Below are 27302 nucleotides of genomic sequence, written 5' to 3'. Positions count from 1 at the left end.
TCAAGAAAATTTTGGATGTTCAAATGAGCCAAATAGTATTTTTTCAATCCCCATGTGAATAGTGATGAATTTTCCCTGAATGACGACGGGTAGTCAAAATGAGAAGAGCGCAAATGACACCACTACAAAAAGCATCCCTGATATCAGAAGAGAAGCAAACGAGGAAGTCGGCCAAATCACGCACTGATCCTTAGGCCAAAAGCAACTTTAGACCTTGCGTTTCTGTGCTGCAGCCTCTGCTCAGGGGAGAAGCCTATTGCTCTGCTCTGTGGGAGGAAGGGCCGGGAGCGCCAAGACAGGGTCGCACGCGGAAACTCTCTACGCACACATGGGGTGGGGCCGTAGATAACCTACGCTGGGGATACGCACCTCAAAAAATTTTGGTCCAGGGTGTGTCCAAGTTGGCCGCGTACTCCAGCAGATGCAGCTGGCTGATCAAGTAGGTTTTGAGGAAGTCATGTCAAATGACAGCAACAATGCCTGCCAAAGCTCAGTGAGATGGGCACGGGAGATTCACATTGTATCCGAAAGCAAAACTGACCAAGAAAATCAAAGAAAGTCAACCACACTCCTTCCTTTCGATGTTCTGCCATGATTAACTGCCGAAGAGTGAAAAATAAAATGACCCCAGATGTTTCAAGGTCAAGTCAGTCAGCGGATGGACAACCTGCAGGTGTCAGACCCTTACGGAATCTACTTTACTGAAGTTGTCACAATGTCCTGTTTTTGAGGTATTTAAAAAAATTACTGTGACAGTGGATGACACAAAATGAAGCTTCCTGTTACGTTTCTCCAACATCAACTTTTGTGGACCCAAGAGAAAATGGAGAGTAGCACCAACTAAAAAGCAGCCTCAGTGGCATCAAGTGAGCAAAGAAAGCTCCTTCCTTTAGTTGGAACACGAGGAGGGACAGGCAGGAGCAGCGCTGGGGCCAGGGTTGGGGGGAGCAGAGGAATGGGCCTGCTGCGCACCGGGGTCCTGGCCAGTGCCAGGGGAGGAAGGAGGTCCCTGTGGAACGCCTTGGTAGGTGAGGGCCTTTGAGACCCTCAGCGGTGCCTTCTTGGCACCCTGGGCTGCAGGGGAAAGTGTGTGTCCTTGGCTATGAGAATGCCTGCCATGGTAGAAGGGACAGGAGTACCAGACTCCCCTTCCTCAAAGGAGCCCTTCACCCTTCCTTTCTCATCAGGCGTGAGGGGACACACGTGTCACCAGAGCCCCTGCCAAGCCAGGCAGGCCCACTCCCGTCACTGTTAGGGAGCCGACTGCCTTCAGAACTTGCCTTTCTGTGTTCAGCCACCAAGGGAAGAAGAATAAAACGAAACAGAAAAACTGCTCAGAGCAGGTTTTAGCACGGTAAACAGAGGTCTAGGAGACAGCACCAAAAGGGGGAGGGGGGAAGCCAAGAGAGACTGGAGCCCACCTTGTTTTTGGTTGGTTGTGGTTTCAGAACCTTGATAGCACCTCAGCAGGACAGGATCAGGGACAGTCACATTAAAACACCATAGCACCATTTTATTTAGACTATTTCAATTCATAAAAATGCTTCCTAGTCCATAAAACACACTTCCGTAACAAAAGGAAAGAGATTGGTTGAGGCACGTCAGGGATATTACTTAAATTTTCCACCAGCATCGCCTTGGTTTTGAGATCTGGCGGTGGTTCAACTTCACAAAGTCTAGCTGGATTTCTCTCCATGAAATCAGGTTACCATCTACTCATCAACCGTCTTCACACATCTAGGGCTGTTTGGTACAAAGCCCTTGAGCTCTGCTCCTTTCCTGGCTTTAGCACTTAAAAAACCCCTTGCTCTATAAACTACCATTTCCACAAGAGGCTGGTGGAAGGACCAAGAGGGGCAGGGTATGATCTCTTTCCATGCACACCACGGTCACCCCGGCGAGAGGGCAAGCAGTACCCACGAAGCCAGCATGTGGGAAACTTAGGCCCTAGCAAAACAACAACAACAACAACAAAAAACAAAACACCTCCAAAACGAAAACAAAACCCCCCAAAAACAACAAAACAAAAACTCAAACGACGACAAAAGAAACAATGAAACCTCAAAATCCACGCAACAACTTTAGTCAAGATTTCTGATAATGGGTTCTTGAGCTAGCACCAGTTATTTTGTGAGAACCTGCCGCAAAGCGATTTATTATTTTAAAAATCTCTTAGCACAGAACTTTGCAAGCACTTCCCTTGCATGCAGAAGGCAGGGGAAACCAAACACAGGGGGACCCAGATATCTGCACTGCATGTGGCTGGCGTTTGTGGACAGGGCACACTGGGGAGAGGACTCTAGGACTCCATCGCTTCTCATTGCTATAATATTACTCTACAACTTGGTCATGCTGTTAGGTTCTTTAGTTGCAATGGCTTTATTTTTCTTCTCATGATAAAAATGTCTGTTAATCATCTTTAGGACTTAAAAAATGATAGTGCCAGTAAAAAATAAAAATTTGATTTTTCTCTTTAAGAAACCTTCAGCAGCAAGGGGGGGGAATAAGGAGCTGTGCATAGTTACTTTTTAAATATACGTCTAAAGCATGCTAATTTTAATGACTGAGATTTGAGGTAGGTTATACATGTAGTGTGTAAAAATCAGCATGGACTCGAGCATGGCAACAGCACCACCTAATCTGTGAAACACCATTGTCAGGGGAACGGGAACATCCAATGGAGACCGCCTCTTGACTCAGCTCTCAGCAGCCTTGGTGCTAGTCTAGAAAGTTACGGACCAAAGGCTGTTGGGGCTGCAGGGACAGACATCACATGCTTTGAGCCTGTATCGGTTTCTCCTTTCATCTAATGGCTTTGCTACCAAAGGGTGACGAGGGGAAGAGAATATTTAACAGACATCAGGAAGATTCACACATGCCAAGTATCCGAATCACCTGGGTTACACTCGGGACCTTCCAAACCAACAGCCAACCTGGGGTTTTCCCGGGTCATACAGACGGTCACATTCTCCAAATGGTTCGTAAAATATTGTATTTCTTGCTTAAGATCATTTAAAATGAAGTTTTCAAGGCACCCCCGCATCTACCTAAGCACGGAGTCAAATGAGACCTGCATAAAAGTACTGATGCGATAAGCAAAATAGCATTTAAAGGACCCAACTTTTCCTCAAAACTAGAAAATTAGCATGCTTATTAAAGACTCTGCTTCCTTTAGCTTGTCAAACTGAAGGTCAGAGGTTTTCCTATAAATCTGAGTTCTGAATAATTCTAAATCCTGATAAGCTCTTGGGTATTTATTTCAAAAGCAATAATATTTCATTTTTGTCCTGTAAAATAAATGCAACTTTACAGAATATGGTAAAAGTGAAGGATAGACAAAGCACGTTAAATATTCAGCTACTATTTACAATTTCTCCCACAATTACATGTTAAAACATACTTTTTTTTTTTCAAGTTGCTGTTTAAATCTAGGCAAAAGTGCTTAAAAAAATCTTTCACTATGTACAGTTAAAACCAGACCACATAAATGCTCAGGACATCTGACAGCGACTCCCCGCCCGTGCGTCTGACCAGTTACAGCAAACACCCAGCGGGTCGGTTCTCAGCTCTTACACAAGGCACCTGGAAGCTCAGGAACTTGCCTTCAGCATCGTCATCTGATTGTTAAACTCGTTTTACGAAGACCCACGTCTGAATAAAACTGCTCAATAAATATCTGCTCAATAAGTATCTCAGGGCTTGGTTGTCCTTCACCGTGTGGCCACGGTCCCCTCCGTGTGTCCTGCTGAAGCCTCCCACTCACCACGCACATCCACACGGGCAGCCGGATGGAAACGTCGCTCACACCACAGGAAAAACACACACGCAAGGGAGTCTGACTTGCTGTCCACGGAAGTTGCTTCCACCAGCCACGCCCAACCTCTCTGACAATGTTGCAAAAATGAAGCACCACATTCTCATTTCAAAGAACCAAACGAATGCACCAGAATTTTTGAAGGGGCCAGTTGAGGAGGGGGGTGGGGAAGGAAGGAAAGGAGAAGATGATCAAATCGAGAAATGGCACCAATTAGGGAGGAAAATCATAGCTACCTGCTGAAAACGTTGGACTCCTGCATTTTAAAATTGCTGAGGGTAAGCCCACCCCCGCCCGGGAGAGCGTGGAGAGGGTGGGCCTGGGTGGGGCGGCCTGCACCATTGTCTGATGTGGAGATCCAGGAACAGAGAGATGCGCTAACTGCTGTCACGCCGCCGGGCCCGGGCTCCCGCAGGACGCCACCCGCCCGGAGTCCCAGCTCGGTACTACAGCACCAGGCTCTGCACAGCGCCGTGCCATGGGCCGACGCTGGCTTTTCACAGCTTGGGTTCAGCTTCTTGTTTAGAGATACAGTAGCCCTTTTTCAATATCAGCATAGGCTTTGGGGCAATTTTTTTTTTTTTTAAACAAACAAAAAAATACCTGCCACTACGACAAATTCCTTCAGCCCAGCATTCATTGGCTTGTCAACCCGGTGGAAAGGGCTCCAAAGAGCCTCTCAACTCCAGCTCCTGCAAGGAGGTGCTGCCTGGGGAACCGTGACATCATGGGACTTGATCGACAATGGACAGAGGATTCAGTGTGGAGACTAGCAAGCTCGAAGCTGTCTACTTCCAACCTGGTTTCCGGGGGAATCGACGCCAGCAACTCCGGTGCCTGGCCTGGGGGTGCGCCTGCCTCCCGGTCCCCGACTCCAAGCCGGTGACTGGAAAAGGGACCCCGGATATTTCTTTACAGATTCTCCCATCCTGCTGGAGAGGACGGAAGCAGTCCTGAGGGCTCCCTCCCCTGAAGGGAAGGCGTAGCGGTCAGGAGGGATGGACCGGGCGGCTACAGTCTGCACTTGGCTCGTGAGGGGCAGATGGCTGAGAGAACCTTGCCAGCTCCCAAGAGGGCCAGGCTCGCAGGGCCCAGCAAGACTGGGCAGGAATGCGCGCTCTTGGCCTTTCCCGCCACTCCTTTACCATTACTATTGTCGCTTTTTAAAAAATCCAATAAATACACATTTTAAATGGAATTTAAAACTACTCCTTTGTGAAAGGACACTATAAACTTTCTTTCCATTATTGTGATATACAAGGATAGAGTTTTAAAAACAAGAGGAAATAAAAGCCCCCCCAACAAGGTGGGGGGAGGGGAGAAAAAAACCAACATGGAGATATAAATAGTAAGATCACGAAAAAAATCACCCGACAGCCGTAGTTTCTTCTTCAAAGTGCTGGGGAAGTTGGGGAAGGGAGGGGCGGGTCAGTTCTGAGGTTTGGACCATAAATACATATATATGCATATCTATATATGTATATATAGATAAAAAGACTTCTGCACCCCCAACCCGCCCCCAGGTGTGAGGGCAAAAGCACCACAGAGGCAGCTCGGGCCGGGCCCGACGCTGAGGTACACTGGCTCCCTGGCACCGGGCACCTAGATCCAGCGGCTGTAGGGGCCAGTGACCTTCGTGTAGGCGTAGGAGGACACGGTGACTGCTGAGTCTGTGGGCACGGCCAGCGCCTGCCGTGTGGGGACAAGCCCCTTTTTCTCCTTATGCTGGGGCTCGGCCACCATGGCGCCCCCCCATTTGCGCTTCTTTCCGTAGAGCTTGGCCTCCTGCTGGCCCAGACCCAGCCGGGCGGCCTCCTCCTGTCGCGCCCGGGCCCTCTCCGCCAGCTGCTTCATCTTGGCCTCCCAGAGGGCCAGCCCGTGGTTGGGCTGGTTGAGGTTCTTGTGCTGGTAGAAGACCAGCGAGATGCGGGTGGGGTGGCAGCGGTTGGGCTTCTTGAGGGGCGTGGTGGCGTGCAGCTCCCGCCGGGCACACTCGATGAGGATCGAGCCGTGAGCGGGGGCCACGGCCACACCGCCGATGTTCTCGTCTAGGAAATTGTGTTCACTGTCGGACCAGAGCTCTTCCTCCTCCTCCGCGCCCCCACTCTTCTCCTCCTTCACCGCCCCCTTGTTGGGGGGGTCCTCGGCTGTCCCCTCCTCCAGGCTGAAGGGATCCCACAGCTTTTCCTCTGACTTCAGGGCCCCGAACAGTTTCTCACTGGAGCCCAGGGGCACGCCGAAGGACGGCCAGGCTTTGTCCAGCTGGCTTGCCCCCGGGGTTGGAATCCTTCCCTCCTCTCCTTTCAGGGGGCTCCACAACTTGTCTTGGAACCCAGGACCGCTTTTCAGGGCAGAGTTGAAATCCCCGGCCCCAACTCCCCAAGGCTTCTCAGTCAGGCTGGGACCGGCCAAGGCCGAGGTGTTGTTCCCAAACTTGCAGGGGCTCCATGGTTTGCCTCGAAGCCGTCCTCCGGGTTGGGGTGCTGGCTGCTGCCCCTCCCCAGAGAACAGCCCCCACTGGCTATCCGGGAAGTGAGAAGGGGTCAGGCAGCCAGTCCCATAAGAACTGAGCTTGTCGGGGATGATGGCAGGGCTCTCCCCAGGATGGAACACACCCCAGCTGCCGCCCACACTGTTAGTCCTCTTGGGGGACATGCTTGCGCCTCCTGAGTACTGTCCCCAGAGGTGATTGGGCCCCCCATTCTGAGAAGCCTCGGGCAAAGGTGTTTTGCCCATCTTACCAGGGTCTCTGGGTATAGACTCAGCCTGGACCAGGGGGTCCACTGGCTCTTGCTTGATGGATCTGTTGTAGCAGTTGGAGCTCTGTGCAAAGGGAGAGGGGTCCCTGGATGCTGGGTGGATCTGGGGAGCCTTGGGAAGCAGATACTCCTTGGGGCCTGGGTAAGCAGGCTGCTGGTGGTGAGGAGTGGGGTGGTGGGTGTCCGTGGGAATAGCCTGGCCAGGCAGCTCGGCAAACTCAGCACCACCGTAGGCCGGGCTCAGGCTGTTGTGCAGAGCGTGGAGGTCTGGCTTCTTCTCAAAGCTGCTGCTGCTGCCACCGTGTCCCCAGGTGCCAGGACCCAGGAACTGTGAGGGGAAGACGGGGTTGCTGGATGGGAAGCCATAGTAGCTGAACGACGGAAGAGCGTACTTGGAGTGAAAGCCGTTGACGGAGGTCAGGCCGGGCTGTGCATAGTAGGAGTGGTAGGAGTACACGCTGTTCACGCTGTAGGGGTCGGAGGGCCGGCAGCTGCCCAGCACCGAGTAGCTCTCCACCACCGCATTACCGCTGTACTTGAAGGAGCTGAAGTGGTTCTGGGGCTCCACTTTGAGGGAGGGCTTCAGGCCTTGCTGGGGAAGTCCACCCTTCAGGGCCAGGCCTGGGGAAGACAGGAGGCAAGACAAAGAAGGAGCAAAGAGAACCACAGCTCACAATGGGCCCGTGGCCTGAGGACTGGGGATGGAAGCTCCCTCTTCCTGAGGGGCTCCCAGCCCCACGAAAGCCCCAGGGAAAAGCGGCTGCCAGAGCCCACAGGCCCCCTGCAGCACTCCTGGTGAACCCTGCGGGTCTGCACAGAAGCTCCAGCCACTGTGTGCTGCAGCAGGACCAGGATCCGCAGACGAGAGAGCGGCCCCATACCCCACTGCGGCCCATGCGCCTGGGGCCCCAGCACACTCTGCAGACACTACGGCAAGCTGGAGGAGCCCAGCTCCTCTGTGGGAAGATGGGACCCCCCGCCCCACTCCGGTTCCTGGGGCTGCCACGGATACTGCGCTGACTGAAAGTTAAGATACCACGGGGTCCAGATGGCCGAGAGAGGCCCAGTGACTCTGGTCTGGAGTTCCCTCGCCAGACAGGAAGAGGGGCAGGGAGGGAGCTGTCCAGGGCCTACCCCTGCCCCGACGGTGCCACCTCTGGTGGGCACCCTCTCCCCACACACCTGGGTCAGTGGTGACGCCGGCCAGCTCGAGGGCCTCCTGTTTGATCTTCTCGGGAGTACTCAGCTTCTCCTTCTGCATCTTCTTCTTCTCGGCCGCCGCCTTCCTGGCTTCCAGCTGCCGCTGGCGGCAGGACTTGGCAGGCTCAGGCAGGCGCCGGACCTCGCGGGGGAAGGCGGTGAGCACCTGGATGGCCCCGCTGCCCACCTTGGCGTTCTGGTTCTCCTCACTGCCGAACTCATCCGTGTTGGCCATCTTGTACAGCGGGAGCACGTGCAGCTGCTCGTCCTCGGGAATCTTGCCCACGCAGCGATTGTCTTCCTTGGTCAGAGTGCAGACCTGGCCAAGCAGAGAGAGGGAGGGAGGGTGTGTGGGGTCGGGGGTGCCGAGTGCATGCAGGGAGGAAGAGGCTGAGCATTGGCATGCAAGAGCTCCCCCTGCCCCGCGTCATCCCCACACCGGCCATCCACTCTAGAAAGAGTGTCTGTCTAAAAGCGCGTTCTGCTGGTTCTCAGAGTAACACTATCACCAGCATTAGAATCTGCCCTACGGCTTTCAAAGTGCATCCAATCACTTTGTCTCCTGTGACCCTCGAGCGAGGGAGAGGGGAAGAGACAACTGGCCCAAGGTCCCGCGGCTGGGAAAGGGCTGGTCAGGACAGGCAGCCGTGCTCTACCTCCAGTGAGACACTTGTCCCGACGCCTCGTCACCTCGCAGAGCCTCAGACCTCACCCCGTTCTCCTCTGTGCCCTGAACATGCAGCGTCCTTTGGCTCTTTAAAATACTTCGTAATAAAAACTACCTGTACTGCTTGTAGAAAATTTAGGCCAGCAAAAAGGAAATAATTATCTCAATAATCCCACCATCCAGAAATAATCACTATAAACATGTTGATCATATTTGCATACACACAAACCCACACTCACTCTTTGGTAATGAAATTGAATCGCATTATGCATACAGCCTTACAGTAACTTCTTTTTAAACCCAGTATGAAGATTTCCTTATGCGTTATCCTTCCCCAATGTGATTTCAGAATTTGCATCATATTATTCTGTTAACAACGTGTTCATGTGAACCTTCATCACTATTAAAACTTGTTTCCATCTTTTCCCTACCATAAACAATACTTTTACACTTTCAGCTAAATCTCCTAAAATACATAATTCCTTGAAATAAACTCTGTGAAGTCAAGGGCCACATGTTGCCAAACTGCCCTGTGCAACGAGTCTCCTCAGTGCTCCCCTCATATTGGGATGAGGGGAGTTTCTGTCTTCCTACACTTTTGTTTATAATTTTGCCATTCACTTCTGAAAACATTTTGTTCATTATGGAAATGTGTCTCATTGCTGGTCTGCCTTTCTCTGATTACTAATGAGGTTTGATTTTTTTTCTCTCTCAAGTTTACTCTTTACTGTTGTGTTGACTATATTTTATTTTCTGTGTTCTTGACGTTTTGCCATTTGGGGCCTTGACCCTGGAAGGGCTTTCCTTCCCCCAAGACTAGCTAATGCCTAGAGATAGCAAAGCACCTCCTTTAGGTGCACGCTGATACACAAACCAACCAATCCAGAACCCACAGCCAGCTCTCTCTCTTTATCAAACTCTCGCACCCTGAGCCAATATTCCCGCTGCCCTACATCACCCAGGGCCAGGGAAGACAACGGGGGACCACCCCTATGGCCCGGAGCGCCAAGAAACTCTCCAAACTCTCCAATCTCCAGCTTACTCAGCTTTCTACTCTGCCTTGCCCACGCTCTCCCCTCTTACCCCCTGCCCCCTGCCCCATCCTGCGGCTTCTGCGTGGCCCGGCAGGTGCTTCTGAATGCTGAGGATGAACTTCTGCCCTCCTGATGCTCACATCTGTGTCTTCAGGTCATACTCGAGTCAAACCCTGGGTGTATTTTAATACCAGTCTTCTTTTTCTCATGAGTTTTATGCCTTTTCCCCATTTTTATATTAGGCCATTTATTTTAATCATTTATGTAATCTTTGCATATGAAGATTATCCTGCTCTTTGTCACTGTTATACTGTTTTCCAGTTTGGATTGGCCTTTCAATTTTGCTCGTAGGGTTTTATTACTGAACAGAAACAGTTCATTTTCGCGAAATTAGCTGTAGTTCTTCCTCCCATCTACAACTTCTCCTCTGCTGTCATACTCTACCATGTAGGTTTCTTCCCCGCATACATGGGGCCCGTGTGACTTAATCTGCTCTGACCAGGCCCCACGTACCTTCTGGGTTGGACTGACCACCGCCCTGCTTCCAATCATTCCCTGAAACCCAGTTTAATAAAAGAGCAAAAGTAAAGGCAAACGAGGAGTGATGACAGGCACAGTGTTTCTCTCCCTAACATGCACACCTTATTCACGTCAACAGCTAAGGCTATCCTTTTTTTTTTTTTAAAGGACATAAAGGATAGTCACAAAGATAAAATTTAAATGGGTGAGAAATATAAAAGATGCTCAACCTCTCTAGTCCTAAAACAAACACAAAGTACTATGAGATGCATTTGCCACTCAGGCAGGCAAAAACTCAAGAAACTGAGAAAGGTCTGTGTCGCCAGTAAGCACCCCTCTAAGCCTAGAAATGTCCTGGCCCCAGGACCTCGAGGTTATCCCAGCACTGCACCAAGATTTGGTAAGCCTGGAGCCCCCCTCTGCTTTCTGGAGGGGGCATGTGGAAGCACTCACTGTCCATCCAGAGGGGGGCGGTCAAATAAACGATGGCAAAGCCATCCATCCAGCCTGAGCACAGGCTGAAGTGGATCTACACCCAGCGACACAGAAGTTGCCCATCACGTACTCCTGAGTTGAGAAGAGCAGGTCATGGAGCAGCATGCATGTATCATGCGATCACATCTGTATAAAACGTGCAGAGCTGTCCGCACACGCGTGCACACACGTGCAGGTGCCTGAAAGGATGGTCACCCTAATGCTCACGTTGGTCATGTCCATGAGATTTCAGGCAATTTTTACTTTATACCTTCTTAAACAATGAACAGGTTTTTTAATCAGAAAAAATACTGCTCATTTTGAAAAAAGTTTGCTTTTTTTTTTTTCACTCCAAACTCTATAAGCTCTGGGACTGAAGTAACCTCACCGTGCTCCAATCTCCCAGTGTCTCCTACTCCTCCCCGACCCTCTCCTAAATCCTGTAGGTCCCTCCCTTTCTCTCTGTCTCAGCTGGAAACCCTCCCTGTACAGTGTAGACAGATGCTCGCCCCACCTCGCTTTGAGCCTTGGACATAAGGAAGGAGGACAAGGCAGAGAAATACGATCTCAGGGCTGTGCTATCAATCCTGGTGTCAGACCCAAGTCACACCCAAACTCCAGGAGCCCCCTTTCAGATGACCTGCTACAGCCTCTGCTACAGTTCCCCAGGGAGCCCTGCCTGCCAGGATCCAGTAAAAAGCAAAGCAGACAGCTGGCATCATCCCTTCAAGGAGGTCCACTCAAGCCCAAAACTCCCCTCTTCTCCAACTGGACTCATTCTGCTGGTGACCGCACCTGGCCTTATGGCTGTTTAAGTGTGAGCTACGTGCTCTCCAGACGCCCCCTCCCCTGCATACTCGGCACGTCTATGTGGGCAGACAGCAGGCCTCTCAGGAGAGTTTCCCTCCAAACTGGCTTCTCCTGCTAGTTACAGCTCAGTGTGTTACCCCAACACATGTCCTGGTGCTCAAGCAAAAAGTCTTGGGTGGTTGTCTTGTACCTTCCCTCTCCTATCCTGTATCTGTCCATCAGCAACACTCCCTTGACTGGACCTTCAAAATCACCCAGAGTCCTCCCATTACCCTCCTCCTCACCCTCCTCCTGCCCCAGCCCTGTCACCTCTAGCCTAGACATTGTCCCAGCCTTCTAACTGGCCTCCTCCTCTGGCTAACCCCCATCCACCACCTCCACATACTTCTATTTGCCAGTTGCAGGAGGAAGCGTCTAACTTCATAAATTAGCTCCTACCGTTCTTGGCTGAAGAGCCCTCCAGGGCTTCCCATCACACTTTGAGCATAGCTCGCAGCTCTGTCTGCCTTCCAGCTCCCTGTGTCTTGATCCCATCCTGCCTCCGAGCCTTTGCCTGTGCTGGTCCTCCTGCCGGGAGCACTCCACCCCCAGACGCTCAATCCCTCACTCTCTCGCTTCATTCATGTCTCAGCTCAGCCATCCCTTCTCAGAAAGTCCTCTCTGCCCACAGCATCTCAAACAGCCTCTGCTCTTTCCCCTTCCTCTACTCCATCTTCATCGGTACCAGACACGAACTGTATCACATCCTTGGGCAGGGCTTAGTCCATTTTATTCCCCAGCATCTAGACTAGCTCAATAAATATTTGCTTAATGGGTGCATCAAGAGAGTGTTTAGATTTAAATCCAAGTGTTCAGGGAGACCTGGGGCCATCTGTAGATAACGGAGGGCCTACAGGTGTCCAAGAGCCTGCACTCTGCAGCACCCGCATGAGACACAGAGCCAAGGCCAGCCTGGTCCAAGCGTTTCTCAGAGAAGTGAGCAGGAGCAGTCTGGCAGGGCACACCTCCTGCAGATCTGAGACTCTTGTCTCCAGGTTCCTCCCTACTCTGAGCTCACAGGTCTGCACAAACCAGTCCCTGTCCCAGAATCATCCCGCAGGGGGCCCAGGGTTCCTTACCACAGTGCACCCATTGTAGAGGTTATGCTGGTCCTTGTGGGCGTGGGCACAGAAGTCCATGCAGGCCGTGACCCCCGAGAAGGGCCGCCCTTCCTTCAGCCCCAGACGGCAGTCAATCGCTATTTCCTCATTGGTCACCTGTGTGGACAGCCAAGGAGAACTGCTTGTGTGACCTGAGGTCAGTGGCCTGGATTCTGCACCGGGGAGGCTAGGTCTTGGAGGGAGGGAGAGAGGTTAAGGACTGCGGCTGCCTTGCACATGGGCTGCAGAAGGTAGGCTTTCTGGCTGAAGACCCTGTAGAAATGACTTCCTTCTGAGTTACCTCAAGTCCCCCCCACCCCCATCATCTGGGAGATGTAGGGGCAAGAGGACAGAGAAGCTCGAGCCTCCCCGGGAGAAGCCAGACCAGAGGAGGTGAGAGAGGAATAGGCGAAGAGGCATGAAAGCAAGGGATAGAAGAGAGATGGTCTGGGATGCCGGTAGCTCAGTGTAAAGAAAGGATCTCATTCAAGACCTCCACTGTCGCTGTCCCTCTAGCTAGCTTTCCCGTATGGAACACCATGGGAGGAGGACAGAGATGTGGATGACCCGTGGGCAGAGAAAGGCCCAAGACCCCATACCTGGTTCTGATAGGCCTGGGGGGCCAGCCTCTTGTACAGGGGAGCGACTTCGGTGGCCAGGTCCTGGAAGCTCTTACGGAGTACTTCCTCCTGTGGGAAGAAGAGCCGTCACACACCCCCACAGCAGCCCCCCCGACAAGCTCTGTACGCTGGAAATTGACCTCCATTCTGGACCACCATTAGGCTGCTGGGAAGGTAGAAGTTAGGTGCCATCAGGGGTCTTGACAGAGTTCCCTCAGGAAGGGGCACAGTGCCATGTCCGTTTTAAAGCTGGAGACATGGAAGCTCAGGAAGTCTCGGCCTGAAGGTCCAGCCCCCGGACTGCCCAGCTACTGTCTTCCAGGCTGTCGCTCAGGGCAGCTCACAACCCATAAAACAGGCTGTTGGTTTTGAGTTCGGAGGATCCCGGGCCAGAGGTGTGGTGTGGCAGGCACGTAAAAGCAGGAGCAACAAATGTGGCTTTCTTTTTCGGTGTTACAGGCAGGGAGGTGAAGGCGAGAGGGGTGCTCAAGGTCTGTGCGGGGGAGCCCCCCAGCCAGCCAGGCCCAGAGCCCATCACGAGCCGGCGGCACACCCTTCAGAGCCGTGCCCTGCAGACCTGCACCATCGTGTGCCTTCGTCACCAGCCAGGCGTGGCTACCGAAATAAATGTGAATTTTAATTAAAGTGAAGAATCCAGTCCCCCTGTTTTACTAGTCACATTTCCAAATGCTCAGCGGTTCCACGCAGCTCCCATGCTGTTTTTACAGAGAACGTTTCCCTCCTCAGGGGCGTTCCGCTGGCCAGTGCCGCCCCATACAGGGCAGTAGCATCCCCGCTGCTTTTGGTCAAGGCTTCAGGTGTCCCCCGCCTGGCCCTCCAAGGGGGCCAAGCAGAGCCAGTGGGGGTGGGGCCAGAGGCCTCCTAGAAGGCCTTGAGCACAGGCATGCAGAGTTTACTCAGAGGAAAGAGGAAGACGACGGAAGAGAGAAAGAACCAAGTTTAGAGAAGTGGAAATGTGAGCGCGGGACCGATGGCTCAGCGTCTGTCCAGCCGGGCGGCCCGAGCAGCCAGCCACCGCCACCCTCTGGCTGCGGTCCAGACGCTGCCACCAGCACAGCGGGGCCAGGGCCAGCACAGTGCAGGGGTGAGGCTCAGGAGCTCCAGGGAAATCCATGCCCAACTTCACCATTACTGCCACAGGGCCTTGGGCAAGCCATGTGCTTCCTCTACAAAGTGAGGAGCAGTAGCGCCCAGACCCTGGGGTGCCATGAGCCTGGCTGAGACGCACACCTGGGAGGCGCCAGCCCGAGCGCAGCAAGACGGAAGTGCACGGGAATGCTAGCTGACAGAACAGGGCGAGTGAGAGAAAAATGAAGGCAGTGCATTTTCTCTCCTGATAATTCTTACTTCCCATGGCCCCCGGACTCCTCTTGTCATTGAAACAATTGCATTCGCTGCTTCCAGGAGAGGGCGGATGCCGCCAGAAATAAAAGTCTAGTGTCAAACCAGACTGGTAGACTAGCTTGTGCAACAGTCTAAAAGCTGGGCTTCGGGGGCGCCGGGGTGGCTCAGTCGGATGGGCGTCCAACTCCTGGGTCATGATCTGGGGGTTGTGGGATTGAGCCTGGTGGCACTGGGCTCCGAGCTCAGTGGGGAGTCTGCTTCTCCCTCTGTTCCTCCCCCTGTTCTCGTTCTTTCTTACACTCCCACTCTCTCTCAAATGAATAAATAAATAAAATCTTAAAAAAAAAAGCCAGGCTTTGAGGGAAAAAATTTCTGCTTTGAAAATGCTTCCTTTTGGGCGCCTGGGTGGCTCAGTGGGTTAAGCCGCTGCCTTCGGCTCAGGTCATGATCTCAGGGTCCTGGGATCGAGTCCCACATCGGGCTCTCTGCTCAGCAGGGAGCCTGCTTCCTTCTCTCACTATCCATCTGCCTGCCTCTCTGCCTACTTGTGATCTCTCTCTCTGTCAAATAAATAAAAAATCTTTAAAAAAAAAAAAAAAGAAAAAAGAAAATGCTTCCTTTTATTTCTGAAAAGCAGGGCTGAGAACTCTGAGCATTGAAGTTTATTACATGTATAGTAGAAAAACATACGCCTGGGGCGCCTGGGTGGCTCAGTGGGTTAAGCCTCTGCCTTCGGCTCAGGTCATGATCCCAGGGTTCTGGGGTCAAGTCCCACATTAGGTTCCTTGCTCAACAGGAAGCCTGCTTCTCCTTCTGCCTGCCACTCTCCCTGCTTGTGCTCGCTCTCTCCCTGACAAACAAAATCCTAAAAAAAACAATACACACACACCCAAGGGGAGTCCCCATACCCATGGAAAAGGGGGAAACCCTCTGGTACAAGGAGCTTAGGGATATATGGAAGGTAGAACCAGGGATCAAGATATTGCCTTGACCCCCACTAAAGGGTCCAGTACCCTACCTCACAGGTGTTCAGGCAGGAGGGGGTTGCTGAAAGGGAAAGGACAGGGAGCCCAGACAGGTCTGCAGCTTCTCTGCACTTGGAACTCAGAGGGGAGCCCACCTCTTGGAATGGCCTTCACAAGCAGGGCAACAGAGAGGAAGGGGCAGGGCGGCGGGCAGCCTGACCTGATGAGGCAGCTACTGAGAGGCCGTACTGTGTGGCCACCAGACCAGTACCTAAGGGCCAGGCCAGGCTCCCAGAAAAGAGACAGCAAGGGCCCGAACAGGTGAACAACCGCAGAGAGGTCACTGGCCGCCAAGCAGGATGAAGGTCACTCCGGGAAATCCAACACTGGCCCCAGAAAATGGCCCATGGCCTTGAGGCTCCCCTTCCTGCTAATCATCCTACCCTCCGAAAGACATCTTGGCAAGAACAAAGAGACGAAATGACCCAGGAAGCGGGTCCCATTCAGATGTAGAATTTGAACATCTGCCATAAAGAGATGGTTTTAAAGCTGGAAGAGTCTGGGGTACCCAGTTGTCGGTTAAGTCTAATCTCTCACTCCCCCTGCCCTCACACCACACCCCACACGCCTTACCTCATGGCAAGATAAGGTCAGTTCAAAAAAAACAAAGCAAGTTGCATTCTGCCCCCGTCTGAGTAACACCTGCTGACCCGCCCTCCCCCCAGGGCATGAAGGCCAGCAGGTAGAGGGGGGCTGGCAGGAGGGTTCCCCCGACCCCACCGCTCACCTCCTTGGGGTTGTCCCCTGCGAGGCGGAACTTGCGCGGCGTCTTGCTGCGAGCGTATTTGCAGCCGTTGAAGTACATGCTCCAGGAACAGCCGAAGGAGAAGGAAGCGCCACAGGTGCTGGGGTCTTTGCCTTGGCAAGCGCAGGTCCGGCTGCAACAGACGTCCCACGTGAGGCACGGACACAGGCTTTGTTCGGAAACCTTCCTCCCTGCCCGGGGGGAGGTCCTGCGGAGGCCTAGCACCCGTGGCCTCCCAGTGACTGGGACCACATCCTGCCCACCTCCGACTCCTCTCCCAAGTGTCCTGGGGTGGACGGTCCGCTCTGAGCAGCCCATGCTTCTCCTACCCCTGAACCTTCTGCTACTGGGAGAAGCTCTTGGGTTGTTTGAGGTAAGTAGGAAGAATCCAGTCAAAACCCCAGTAAGGTTTATCCTTTGCCTTAACTCTAATATCATGACAGCTTTCGACGTGTTCAACACAAACAGAGTCGTGACTCGAACTATGGGGTTTGAACACTCCCACGTCCTTCAGGCCTGGGGGCTGACAAGCCTTTAAACAAATTAACACTGACATTGTCACTTAACAACTAATTTGGAAACAACCCAGGTGCCCCTCGACTGGGGAACAGATAAATGACGGTGCCCCCGCCGACGAGCTGACACAAGCACAGATGAAGCTCGGGGAAAGAAGCCACACCCAAAAGGCTATGCTTGGTCTGGTTCCATTTATAGAACATTCTTGCAAAGGCAAACCTATGGGGACAAGAAGCATGATAGGCCATTGGTTGCCAAGGGCAGAAGAAAGGACTTTCTTGTAAAGGGGCACAGGGGAATTGGGGGGAATGACAGAGCTGTTCCATTATCTGGATGGTGGCAGTGTTGGCTACGGCACTGTAAACATCAGTCCCTATTACATTGTGGGTTAATTAACTGCAATTTAAATAAAAACTTCAAAAAAAAAAAAAACCCTCTTCTAAGTAGATACCTAAAAGGATGAAAAGCAAAAATACCTTAATTTTAAAATTGGGAAGAGACTCTAGGAGGGCAGGTTTCGTGATGACTACTGATGCCTTACACTTGGGGGGGGGGGGTCGCTCACACAATTTTTCACAGTTGTTCCAGCATTAGAGTCCCAAAGTCCGCGTGAGTTCAGCAGCAAAGCTGAGCCCAGGGAAGAAACCCTTTGCCGCTGGCACCAGAAGAAGCCAGGCTGGGATCGTGGGGGAGCTGCTTTCATCACAGCCCTGACTGCAGGGCAGGCAGGGCCTGGGGCGGGAGGACAGAGTCCCCTGCATCTGCTGTCCAGCACCCTGCCAATGGCCACCTGGCCCAGCTGCCCCCACCCCTGCATGTGGGGACCCCTCTTCCTCCCCTTCTCCCCACATACTCATCATTGAGGCCACATCTCCGGCTGGTGGGGTTCCCATACTTCCGGAGGGTGTCGGTGAGCTCCTGGTAGAGGGTGTCTCCGAGGCTGCGGGGGATGCCCTCCCAGGCCAGGATGAGGATGACAATCACAGCGTTCTGGCAGTGGTGACCTGCCCGGTGCCGCACCAGGCACAGCAACTTCTCCTCCAGCGTGTGCCTACGGATCACCTGCAGGGATGTGGGCAGGGGCACACTGTTCACTGTCGGAAACTGGCCCCTCGCTCCTCTGCCTCGGACATGATACCCCCTCACCTCTGCCCACCAGACCAGGGCGGTGGGTCTTTAGGGCAGTGTCGACAGCAACCACGTAGGCTGAGAGACCGCTATCATTAGGGAATAATAAACACAAACATTTTCTTAAGAGCAAAATAAAGAATAATTACTATAATAAGTTATTGATGAGTTGCATAGGCTTAGAACTAAAAATATAGAGATAAAATTGTGAGCCAAGATATATTCAGAGATTTCTTTTTATGTCGTCCTAAAATATTTGCAGAGAAAATGTTGCTTATCTGTATGATTTTAGTTACAAAACAAGGGCTTTGGCACTATGGGAAAGTTTTGGGCAGTTTTTCGAAATGCATAACATGTCATTACCACATAACCAGGCAGGGCCACTCCTAGGAATTTACCCAAGAGGACCGAGAGCGGGGACTGGGACAAGCGTTTCCATGCTCCATGTTCAGAGCAGCACCAGTCACAGCAGCCCGATAGCAGATGCAACCCAGATGTCCATCAACAGACACGGATAAAGAAAATGTGGCCTCTCCATACGTGAAATAGTCGTCAGCAAGGAAGGAACATCAGACACACATGATGACAGGGATGGGCCTGAAGAGCACTGTGTTAAGTAAAATAAGCCAGATGCTGAAGAACAAATACCGTACAGGATTCCACTTACAAAGGGTACCTGGAACAGTCAGATTCACAGGGACAGCAAGTAGAATGGCGGCTCTCGGGGACTCAGGGAGCAGAGAATGGGGACTTAGTTAACGGGTACAGGGTTTCTGTATTCTAAGTTTTGGAAATCCAGAGTGTGGTGATGGTTGCATAAGAATGTGAATGTAGAGGCGCCTGGGTGGCTCCGTGGGTTAAAGCCTCTGCCTTCGGCTCAGGTCATGATCCCAGGGTCCTGGGATCGAGCCCCACAACAGGCTCTCTGCTCAGCAGGGAGTCTGCTTCCCCCTCTCTTTCTCTCTCTGCCTGCCTCTCTGCCTACTTGTGATCTCTGTCTGTCAAATAAAAAAAATCTTAAAAAAAAGAAAAAGTGAATGTAGCTGGTACCATGTACACTTAAAAATGGTTACAAGGGTCCATTTTACATTATGTATAATTTAGCATAATTTTTAAAGATTATTAATGTCCCCCAAACCAATGACCTGTACACTCTGAGTGGACGAATTGTATGGTATGTGTACTGTGTCTCAATAAGGCTCTTAACATGACGAGCAAGGGCCTGGGGCTCTGCACCCCGTGGCTCCTCAGCCAGGCCCCCCCCACCCCAACTGCCAGAACTCCCACCTGGCTCCCACAGCAAAGGGCCTAGGAGCCGAGGCATGAGGTGACTGACCTCTCCTAAGAACCCCAGCTAATTCCAGGAGCCAATGAGGGCCTATGAGGAGGGTAGACTGGGAAGGACTTCAAGGGAACAAGGACTCGAGGTGGCATTCCACAGAGAATCAACACAGGGGGCTCTCCTGAGGAGCTTCCTGCTCTAGAAGGGGAGCAGGTGGTAGGGGCGGAGGAGAGGGACAGGGAGGCCACGAACAGACCTAACACAAGCCGAAGTGGATCACGTGCTGAAGCAGGGCCATGGCGGATGACATGGGAAAAGGCGCGCATTCAGACACACTGAGAAGAGAAGAGACTTTGGGACCCTCTGACTCTAGGGGCTGATGGAGGAGAAAGTTTTAAATGCATTTTCACTTTTGTGGCAGGGGACAGTGGGTGGGTTGTGGGCTGCTTCTTGGCGAGTTAACTGGGAATGTGACCGGGGTGAGAGCAGCCAGTCCCTCATAGGCCGCAGGAGATGGGTCTGGGGTCAGGAGATGCCTGTGCTGGACACACACATGGTCATGAGTGTGTCAGTGCGGGAGACGTCTGAAGAGGCAGCCAGACAGGATAAATAAGGAGAGTGAGTCAGATGGACAACGCGGGAGCAGTGTGGACAGACCACGGCCACTTGAAAGAGCAGCACTTGCCCTTCAAAAGGAATAAGCCCGGCCTTCTCTCCATCGACCAGTGCCTGAGGAGAATCTCAGCCTAGGACACCCACCTCTTCCAATTTTAATAAGACAACAGAGATCCAGACTTTTACACGAGATCTCTGCTTTAAAAGTGTGAGCATTTTGGGGCGCCTGGGTGGATCAGTGGGTTAAAGCCTTCGGCTCAGGTTATGATCCCAGGGCCCTGGGATCGAGCCCTGCATCAGGCTCTCTGCTCAGTGGGGAGCCTGCTTCTTCCTCTCTCTCTGCCTGCCTCTCTGCCTACTTGTGATCTCTCTCTCTGTCAAATAAATAAAATCTTTAAAAATAAACAAACAAACAAATAAATAAATAAATAACAATGTGAGCATTTACTCCAATGTTTTAAATCATGGTAAGACACCCAGGACATAAAACTGACCACTTCCATGTGTGGTTTGGTAGCATCCGTTCACTGCCGTTGATGGGCACCTGCCGCCAGAACTCTCTCGCTCCAAACAGAAACTCTGTAGCCTCGTAACACTCTCTCCCCTCGCCTCCTTCCCTAGCCCGTGGCAACAAGCACTCGATCTGCTGACCCTCGGAGGAGGGCGACTGTGTGCAGAAACTCATACCCGTGCAGTCGTCCAGGACTTGTCCTCTGGTGACTGGCTTATTCCACTCCATATAACAGCCTCAAGGCTCATGCCCGCTGCAGCAGGGATCAGAATTTCCTTCCAAATTTTAAGGGGCACTTTGCAGGCTAAACAAAACACATCCCTGGCCCACGAGTTTCTGCTTTGAGCCATCCCAGGGGAGCATAAGTTACATGATTATTTTTTAAACTGTTTTTCTGGGAAAAGGAACCTATGAATGTGCCACGAAGCCTGCCATGAGAGGACTCGCTGTGTGACTGTCGGGGTGTGTTGTGAGCAGCTACGCACATCCCAGGGACTGATAAGACAGCAGTCCCTGGGCGACCAGGGTGCCTCAGTCGGGTAAGCGTCTGCCTTGGCTTGGGTCATGATCCTGGGGTCCTGGGATCAAGTCCTGCACCAGGCTCCCTGCTCAAAGGACAGCCTGCCTCTCCTTCTGCCTGCCATTCTCCCTGCTTGTGTGTGTGTGCACGCGCATACTCTCTCTCTCTGACAAATAAATAAAAATCCTTTTTAAAAATTGCATTAAAAAAAAAAAAAAGACAGCAGTCCTATCACCAGGCTTCCTGAGGCACCACCGTCCACCTCTTGCTCAGTGCGCGGGGCAAGGCACTGGCTCACAGCGCCCGTGTGTGACAGTGTGTTCCGAGCACACAGGGAAACACCTTACCTGTCTGAGCTGAGATTGAGGCCATATCTTTTTGGTTTCCCAAGTGGCAAACACATAAACATGACTAGCACGAGCAGACAGCTCTCTGTGGCCATACCCTCACAGGCCTATGGCTACCCTCAAAAAAACCTTAAGAAAACTGAGTAAAGTGGAGCTCCCTATGCACACTAGGAAGGAAGCCAGCAGGACTGAATGCACAAAGTGCACAACCGAAAGACCCACGGAAGGGCAGGAGGACACCAACCAACACCTGAGCTCGGCAACACCAATGGCTCATAAGCCACCACAGAACCACAGACAGCCCACTCAGTTTCTGGGCAGGATTTCCCTGAGCACTGCACGCAAAAGAAGCCCAAATCTGTCTTCCCACAGCTCCCACTCCTGGTACTCAGTTTCAACCCACGGGTTTCCCCAGGAGGCCCATTCCACCGTGCCCTCTACGGGCCTTCAAATACCGGCCTTCTGTCCCCAGTCATCGGTACGGACTGGCCCATGCAGCATCTCCGCAGTTCTTCTACCGAAAGCCCACTTCTGCGGTCAGTGGCGTGCCTCTGTTTATACTGAGCCCTAGGAATGCGACCTGGGTCACTCCCCTACACCCACGCTTGGCAACTTCCATATTCTGTATGGGCCACCTTACAACTGGCGGTTACCAGTGGGCTCCCTGGGCCATCCCACTGCTTTCTTAGATCCTTCCCCCAACACACATTTACTGGGTACCCATGACAAGCCTCAACTCTGTCCCTGAGATCCTGGCCAGTCAAGTCTCGAATTTGTCAGGCATACTACTTTTAGATGAACGTACGGGCTGGGGGCTTGGGCGGTGAACGAAGACATGCAGCTGGTTGCAAAGGGAAGCCCGGGCTCTAGATGGGAGACTGGAGGGGGCTGTGGGCAGGGAGAACCACAGGAGGTGTCATCCACCATGGGCAGCCAGGCACTGCTCTGTATGTAGCCACAGACCACCGCCTGGGCTCCTGAAGCTATGCTGCCGCCAAAGCCAATCTGCCCTTCTTGGCACTGATGAGTCCCCTCCCTATGAGGGGGCACCTGTCCCTTCTCTATCTTCCAGGGAGGTAGAACTCTGTAGACGAGCTCTACCACCAAAGCAGATCGTGTATTTGGTGGCTGTGTAGGCAAACCGGAGAAGCCCACCACACTGAGGGAGATGGCTACACAAGACCACCACACGACTCAGCACCACCCCTTTCTTACCTCTGTCATCATCTATGACCTGCCACTATTTGCTCTTCCCATAAAAGAAGAAAAAATTCTTTCCTCTCTCATTTTATGTTCGCTCACCAGATACTAGAATTTCCCCATCTCTGGGACCACTGTCACCATGCATTCCCTTCTATCTGGCTTCTTCTTTCAAAGCCAGCATCCCCCACCGGGGTTTGGTGACACCCCCAAGCTGTTTCATCCCTGGACAAAACATCAGGTGTCCTGTGTGCTCTGCTCTGGGCATCTATCCATAGACCCTGCAGGATCAATGTGTGAAGATCAAGGTCCTCCCGCTCCTTCATTCTGCTTCCCACTCACTGCCCCAGGGACCGAGCTCACTCTTCACCCAGGCACCTCCTTCCTCAGGCCTGGCAGAGACCCACAGGAGCTGCTCCCCGGGGGTACTGCGAGCTGGAAATGTATATTCTCTTCACCACCCCCCCCCCCCACAGAGCCAGCTCTTTTCTTCCTGACTGTTCCAAAGATGGAAAAGTCTCTACCTGGGTGAGGACCTTCAGTTTCCCATCCAAGACTCTGGAATTTCTCAAGGACTACCAGAATGAGCAGGAATAAGGGGCAGATGCCAGGTCACTGATGGCTTCTCGAGGGGATAACACCACCCCCTGATCAGCCACAGACACACACCGTCTACCCACCACTGTAACGGCCAACTTTCTGGAGGACGGGACACTGTGCTGCTTCATAGCTGTGAAAGCTCTATGTAGTTCCAGGTTTTTTTTTTTTTTTCGTCTTTTTGAAGTTCTTATTTATCTGAGACAGAACACGTGAGCAAGCACGCACATGTGCACGAGTAGGGGGAGGAGCCAAGGGAGAAGCAGTCTCCCCGCTGAGAAGGGACCTGGGATCATGACCTGAGCTGAAGGCAGACACTTCACTTACTGAGGCCCCCAGGCGACCCCATCCCCAGATTCTTTAATTGTATATAGTTCAGCAACATTGACTGAAAATTACTAAAAACAGGTATGTGGTAGTTCAGGTTCAGACACCTTTCATGTCCATTAGAAAGAGACCAACATACGAAGGCATGGCAGACAGACCATGTGCACAGACGGACAGATGGACCACCTTTCCTCACTCCAAGGGAGCTGTGTGTTCATGCGGCCTTTTGCCTTTGCTCCCATGACTCTCCTCACCAGAAATGCTTCTGCTCTCCCCTCGGGCCATTTATATGGCCCTGCGCTCACGGCCCCACAGTCGTGGCCCCATGCACACCCCCTCCTCCAAGAAACTGAGCCTCATGGTCCCCCCACCATGCACGCCCCTGGACTCTGGACTTCACAGCACTGTCTCAAAGTCAGACCCTGATGTTTCGGGTCTCTGATTTTATTTCCCGTGTCTCTACATCAGAAGCCGCTTGGGCACAGGCCCAGCTCTCTTGTTCCGGGCGCATCCCTCCACCGAGCACCCGGCACAGAGCCAAGCTCACGGCTACCGGACGACCCCATGGCTGCTCTGGAGCACAGACTCTGCAGGGACATAAAGGGCTCCTGCAGGACTGGAAGGACGAGGTCAGAAAACTGTTTGGTTGGGGGGTTCTCAGTCACCACTGTTGCCCCTGCTGGGACACTTAGGCTGCCTCGAAGGCAAGAGTGGCTCAGAAGTCACGCAGATGCACGCGCCGCACCCCACCCGCCCCCGGAGGCCGGGCTCTTCTGCCACACGTGGGGCCCGGAGGTCCCGTGGTCCACAGGGACCTTGAGGGAGGCGCCGTCTCTGTGCCTCCCTTCCACCACATCTTCGAAGCCTGGGGAGAGTCTGAACTGAACGTAATGACTAGAGCATTTCCTAGGCCAGGCCAGGATGCCAGGGGCTGGCATTGAAACAAGAGCAGACAGCGCAGCCTGGGGGAAACGGAGCACAGATGCCGACTCTGACTCCGCTGGACAGGAAGCGTCTATAGGCTCTACACACCCCTGGCCTGGCTTGTGGGAGGGAAATGAGGCACAGCCCTGGCTGGGGGCGGGGGAGGGGGCTTGACACTCACCCACTTGGCGATGGGGCAGCCGCGTGAGCTCTTTCCCTCCTTCCCAGTGTAGATGACCTTCTCGATCCGGATGGCTTTCCCCTTCTCTCCGTACCTGGAGACGGAGACAGAAGCCGCCATCAGCACAGTGGAGCCCCAGAGGAGAGTAGCTTATGGTAAGAAGGCAAGCTTCAGTGTGCTTCAGCGTGGGTTTTGTTACCATGGGGTCAACAGAGAAGGAGAAGAGTTTAAGTGTTTGTTCTGTGCCAAGAGCCTCTGGAGACAAAGGCTTCCAGGGCCTCTGGTCCATCTCGCCCAGGGTCGAGGGGATCGTCAAGCACAACATCCCTGGTTATTACCTCCAAGCCTTGGGGAAGGGTGCTCAAGCCAGTGGCTAAACATGGCCCTTTGTATCCAGCCTTGGTAGCTGAGTCACCCGGAGAGTTTGTTATGTATAAATTCAACAGGCAGAACGAGGTCAATGGGGAAAGCCTTCTTGTTTTCCTTCCACAATCCCCAGCTGACACCTGAGCATGAGGAAGACCGACAGCTGAGGCCAGGGGAAGGGACCCTACCAAGCACCAACTGTCCATGTCCCACCTCGGACAGCACACACAATCCGCACACGCACTTGCTCTGGCCTGCACACGCACATGCACGTGCAAGGGGGCCCAAGGCCATCTCACACAGAGGGGAGGAAACCATGGCCGCAGAGCTGACAGCCCTGCCCAAGGCCACACGACCACAGTGCTGTGGGCAACGGGAGCTGCAGCGCCAGCCCCGCCACTTTCCGCCTACAGGACTGCAGCCACATGACTGAATTTCTCGAGGCCTCAGTCTCCTAACCTGCAAAATGGACATAAAAAGGGCTCCCACTTCTTAGACGTGGAAAGGGAATAAAGGAGATTGTCACCAGGGACTACATGGTTTCAAGTGCTTTGAAGTTCCTGGCACGAGGCAGGAGCTCACGAACTATTCTTAACAACGCAAGTAGCCACCTGGCTGAACTGTCTTATTTTTAATAGCTTTTTAGTTTCTGGAACCAAGTCTTAGCATCTGCAAGCAGCGTCAGCGGTCCCTTCCTCCTGTCCACTCCTCACGCCCCATTTCAGGCTCCTGTCTTTCTGCCCCAGTCAGGGCTCCCCAAATGCTAGCGGGCACCTTTGCTTATTCCCTCCCTCAACTAAAATGCTGCCAACTCCATCCCTGAGCGTGAAGCCAGTGGACCCAGGGAAGAGACAGAGACTGCCTTACTTGGTAGCCACTTACTAGGGGTCTCCTGTTTGAAGGATTTTTGATCAAGAATTATTACTTTTATCAAAAGCACTTTTCGCATCAAAGGACATGGATGCCTGAATGGTTCTTTTTTTCCTTTGGTCAATTAACGCGGTATGCTACTTTAACGGACTGTCTAAATCAAACTATCCTTGTATTTTTATAATGAATCCGAGTCGACTGCTGCCTATTATCTTTAACACACAGTTTAATAGAGAGAAATGATAACATTTCACACCTGCCCCCGTTTACCTACGCTCTCGTATGCACTCCCTCACTGCTCAACGTGTTATACCACGGTGTTCTTACAAAACACCGACCTCAGCCCCTGTTTTTTGGTAACTGAAACTAATCCAAGAGAATTTCTGCTTTTGTGAACAAAGGCAGAAAGCGAACATCGTGTTCAGCGTCTATTTCGCAATGAGCCATTGTGGAGGCAGTGCACACCCGGAATAATGGGGCAAGAGTGGCCCCACTAAGCATCTTCCCCAGGAATTCCACTCAGCATCTCCACATCCAGCTGCCAGAGCTCTGAACTGTGTCAGTGAGCATCTGGGCTTTTTACTGATTTATTTTGTGCATCCGTTAGCCAGAGGTATCTTAAGGTATGTGAGAAGCCTAAAAGAGGTAACTGGAGGTGGGGAGGGTCCAGGAATGCTCAAACGTTTCTCTCTGTAAGTTAAATGTAACTGCTGCTTCACTTTACTGCCATTTTCAGTCTAGGAAAATTTTCAAAGGGATGCTCCACTTCTGTAACAAACTATAGAAATGATCCCTGAAAGTATAGTCTTCAAGGGATGCTCCACTTCTGGATAGTGCGGGAGACCTGCATTCTTTCTCCTGTCTACTCTGCTTCCAGGAATCTCTAGGCCTCTGAGCTCACTGCACAGACACACCATGTTGTTGTGTTGTCGATGTTGTTGCATCGACAACTGAGAAATTAGAAACAACTTAAATATCCAGCATAGGACTGGCTAAATACAATATAATCAATATAATAAATTTCCACATAATGGAAAACCATGTAGCCATCAAAAAGTATTCAACATAATTGTATGCACTAACATGGAGGAAATTAACAAGGGGGCAGGCAGCTGCAAACAGTGGGTATGTTATGACTGATCCCCTTTGGTGTAAAATTTATCTATATATGTGTAGCTATAAACGCTTAGAAAAAACTGAAGGTAAGCATGAAACTTTCTTTTTAAAGTTTCTTCTGGATAATTGCTGGAGAGCTTTATTCATTCTTAGCTTTTTTAAAGCAAGACTTTTACAGACAGGTTTTATTTTTGTAATTGGGAAAGAAAACAAATTATTTTTTAAAAAACTGATGTATAGTTTCTTTGAGTTCCCAGAGATCTTGAGTGAAACAGAGAATACTGAAGAGGTGAAAAGCATTTCTGAGAATTAGCACATGAAAATTCTATGGCTATGTGAGTCCCTTATAGAATGTGTTTCGGGAAAGGACCCTGGGGAGCTGACATGGTGTGGCCTGGTTCCCGAGGAAAAGACCAGATAGTGCCACTTTTGTTCAGTTCCTGGAAAACTTTCAAACATTTATTAGGAAGTGGTCCCCCAAATGCAAAGCCTGGATACTTGATGTGTCCTGGGGTCCCTGTGGAAAGAACAGCCCAAGGTGTCCATGCTGCTCTCACCAAAACAGACAGGATATCATGTTCCCCACAGGAGGGTGAGCTGAGGACACTGACGTGAGCTTTCTGACCAGTAC

General features: G+C 52.1%; 1 protein-coding gene across 3 annotated transcripts in view; it reads right to left on the bottom strand.

The window, feature by feature from the left end:
* Positions 1 to 223: 223 nt before the first annotated feature.
* Positions 224 to 27302, bottom strand: part of TET3 (tet methylcytosine dioxygenase 3) — a 98320-nt gene continuing 71241 nt past the window's right edge. For all 3 annotated transcript variants that reach the window (XM_032352488.1, XM_032352489.1, XM_032352490.1), the window contains 7 exons: positions 24320 to 24413; positions 17541 to 17749; positions 16154 to 16304; positions 13016 to 13105; positions 12396 to 12533; positions 7756 to 8092; positions 224 to 7194 (listed from right to left, as the gene is read on the bottom strand). In XM_032352488.1, the coding sequence (XP_032208379.1) occupies positions 5417 to 7194; positions 7756 to 8092; positions 12396 to 12533; positions 13016 to 13105; positions 16154 to 16304; positions 17541 to 17749; positions 24320 to 24413 (2797 nt within the window). In that variant the 3' untranslated portion in view covers positions 224 to 5416. The remainder of the gene's footprint in view (positions 7195 to 7755; positions 8093 to 12395; positions 12534 to 13015; positions 13106 to 16153; positions 16305 to 17540; positions 17750 to 24319; positions 24414 to 27302) is intronic.

This window comes from Mustela erminea, chromosome 7 (assembly GCF_009829155.1).
Source record: "Mustela erminea isolate mMusErm1 chromosome 7, mMusErm1.Pri, whole genome shotgun sequence".
Lineage (NCBI taxonomy): Eukaryota > Metazoa > Chordata > Mammalia > Carnivora > Mustelidae > Mustela > Mustela erminea.
Note: the sequence above shows the minus strand (reverse complement) of the source record. Positions and strands in the feature narration are given on the sequence as shown.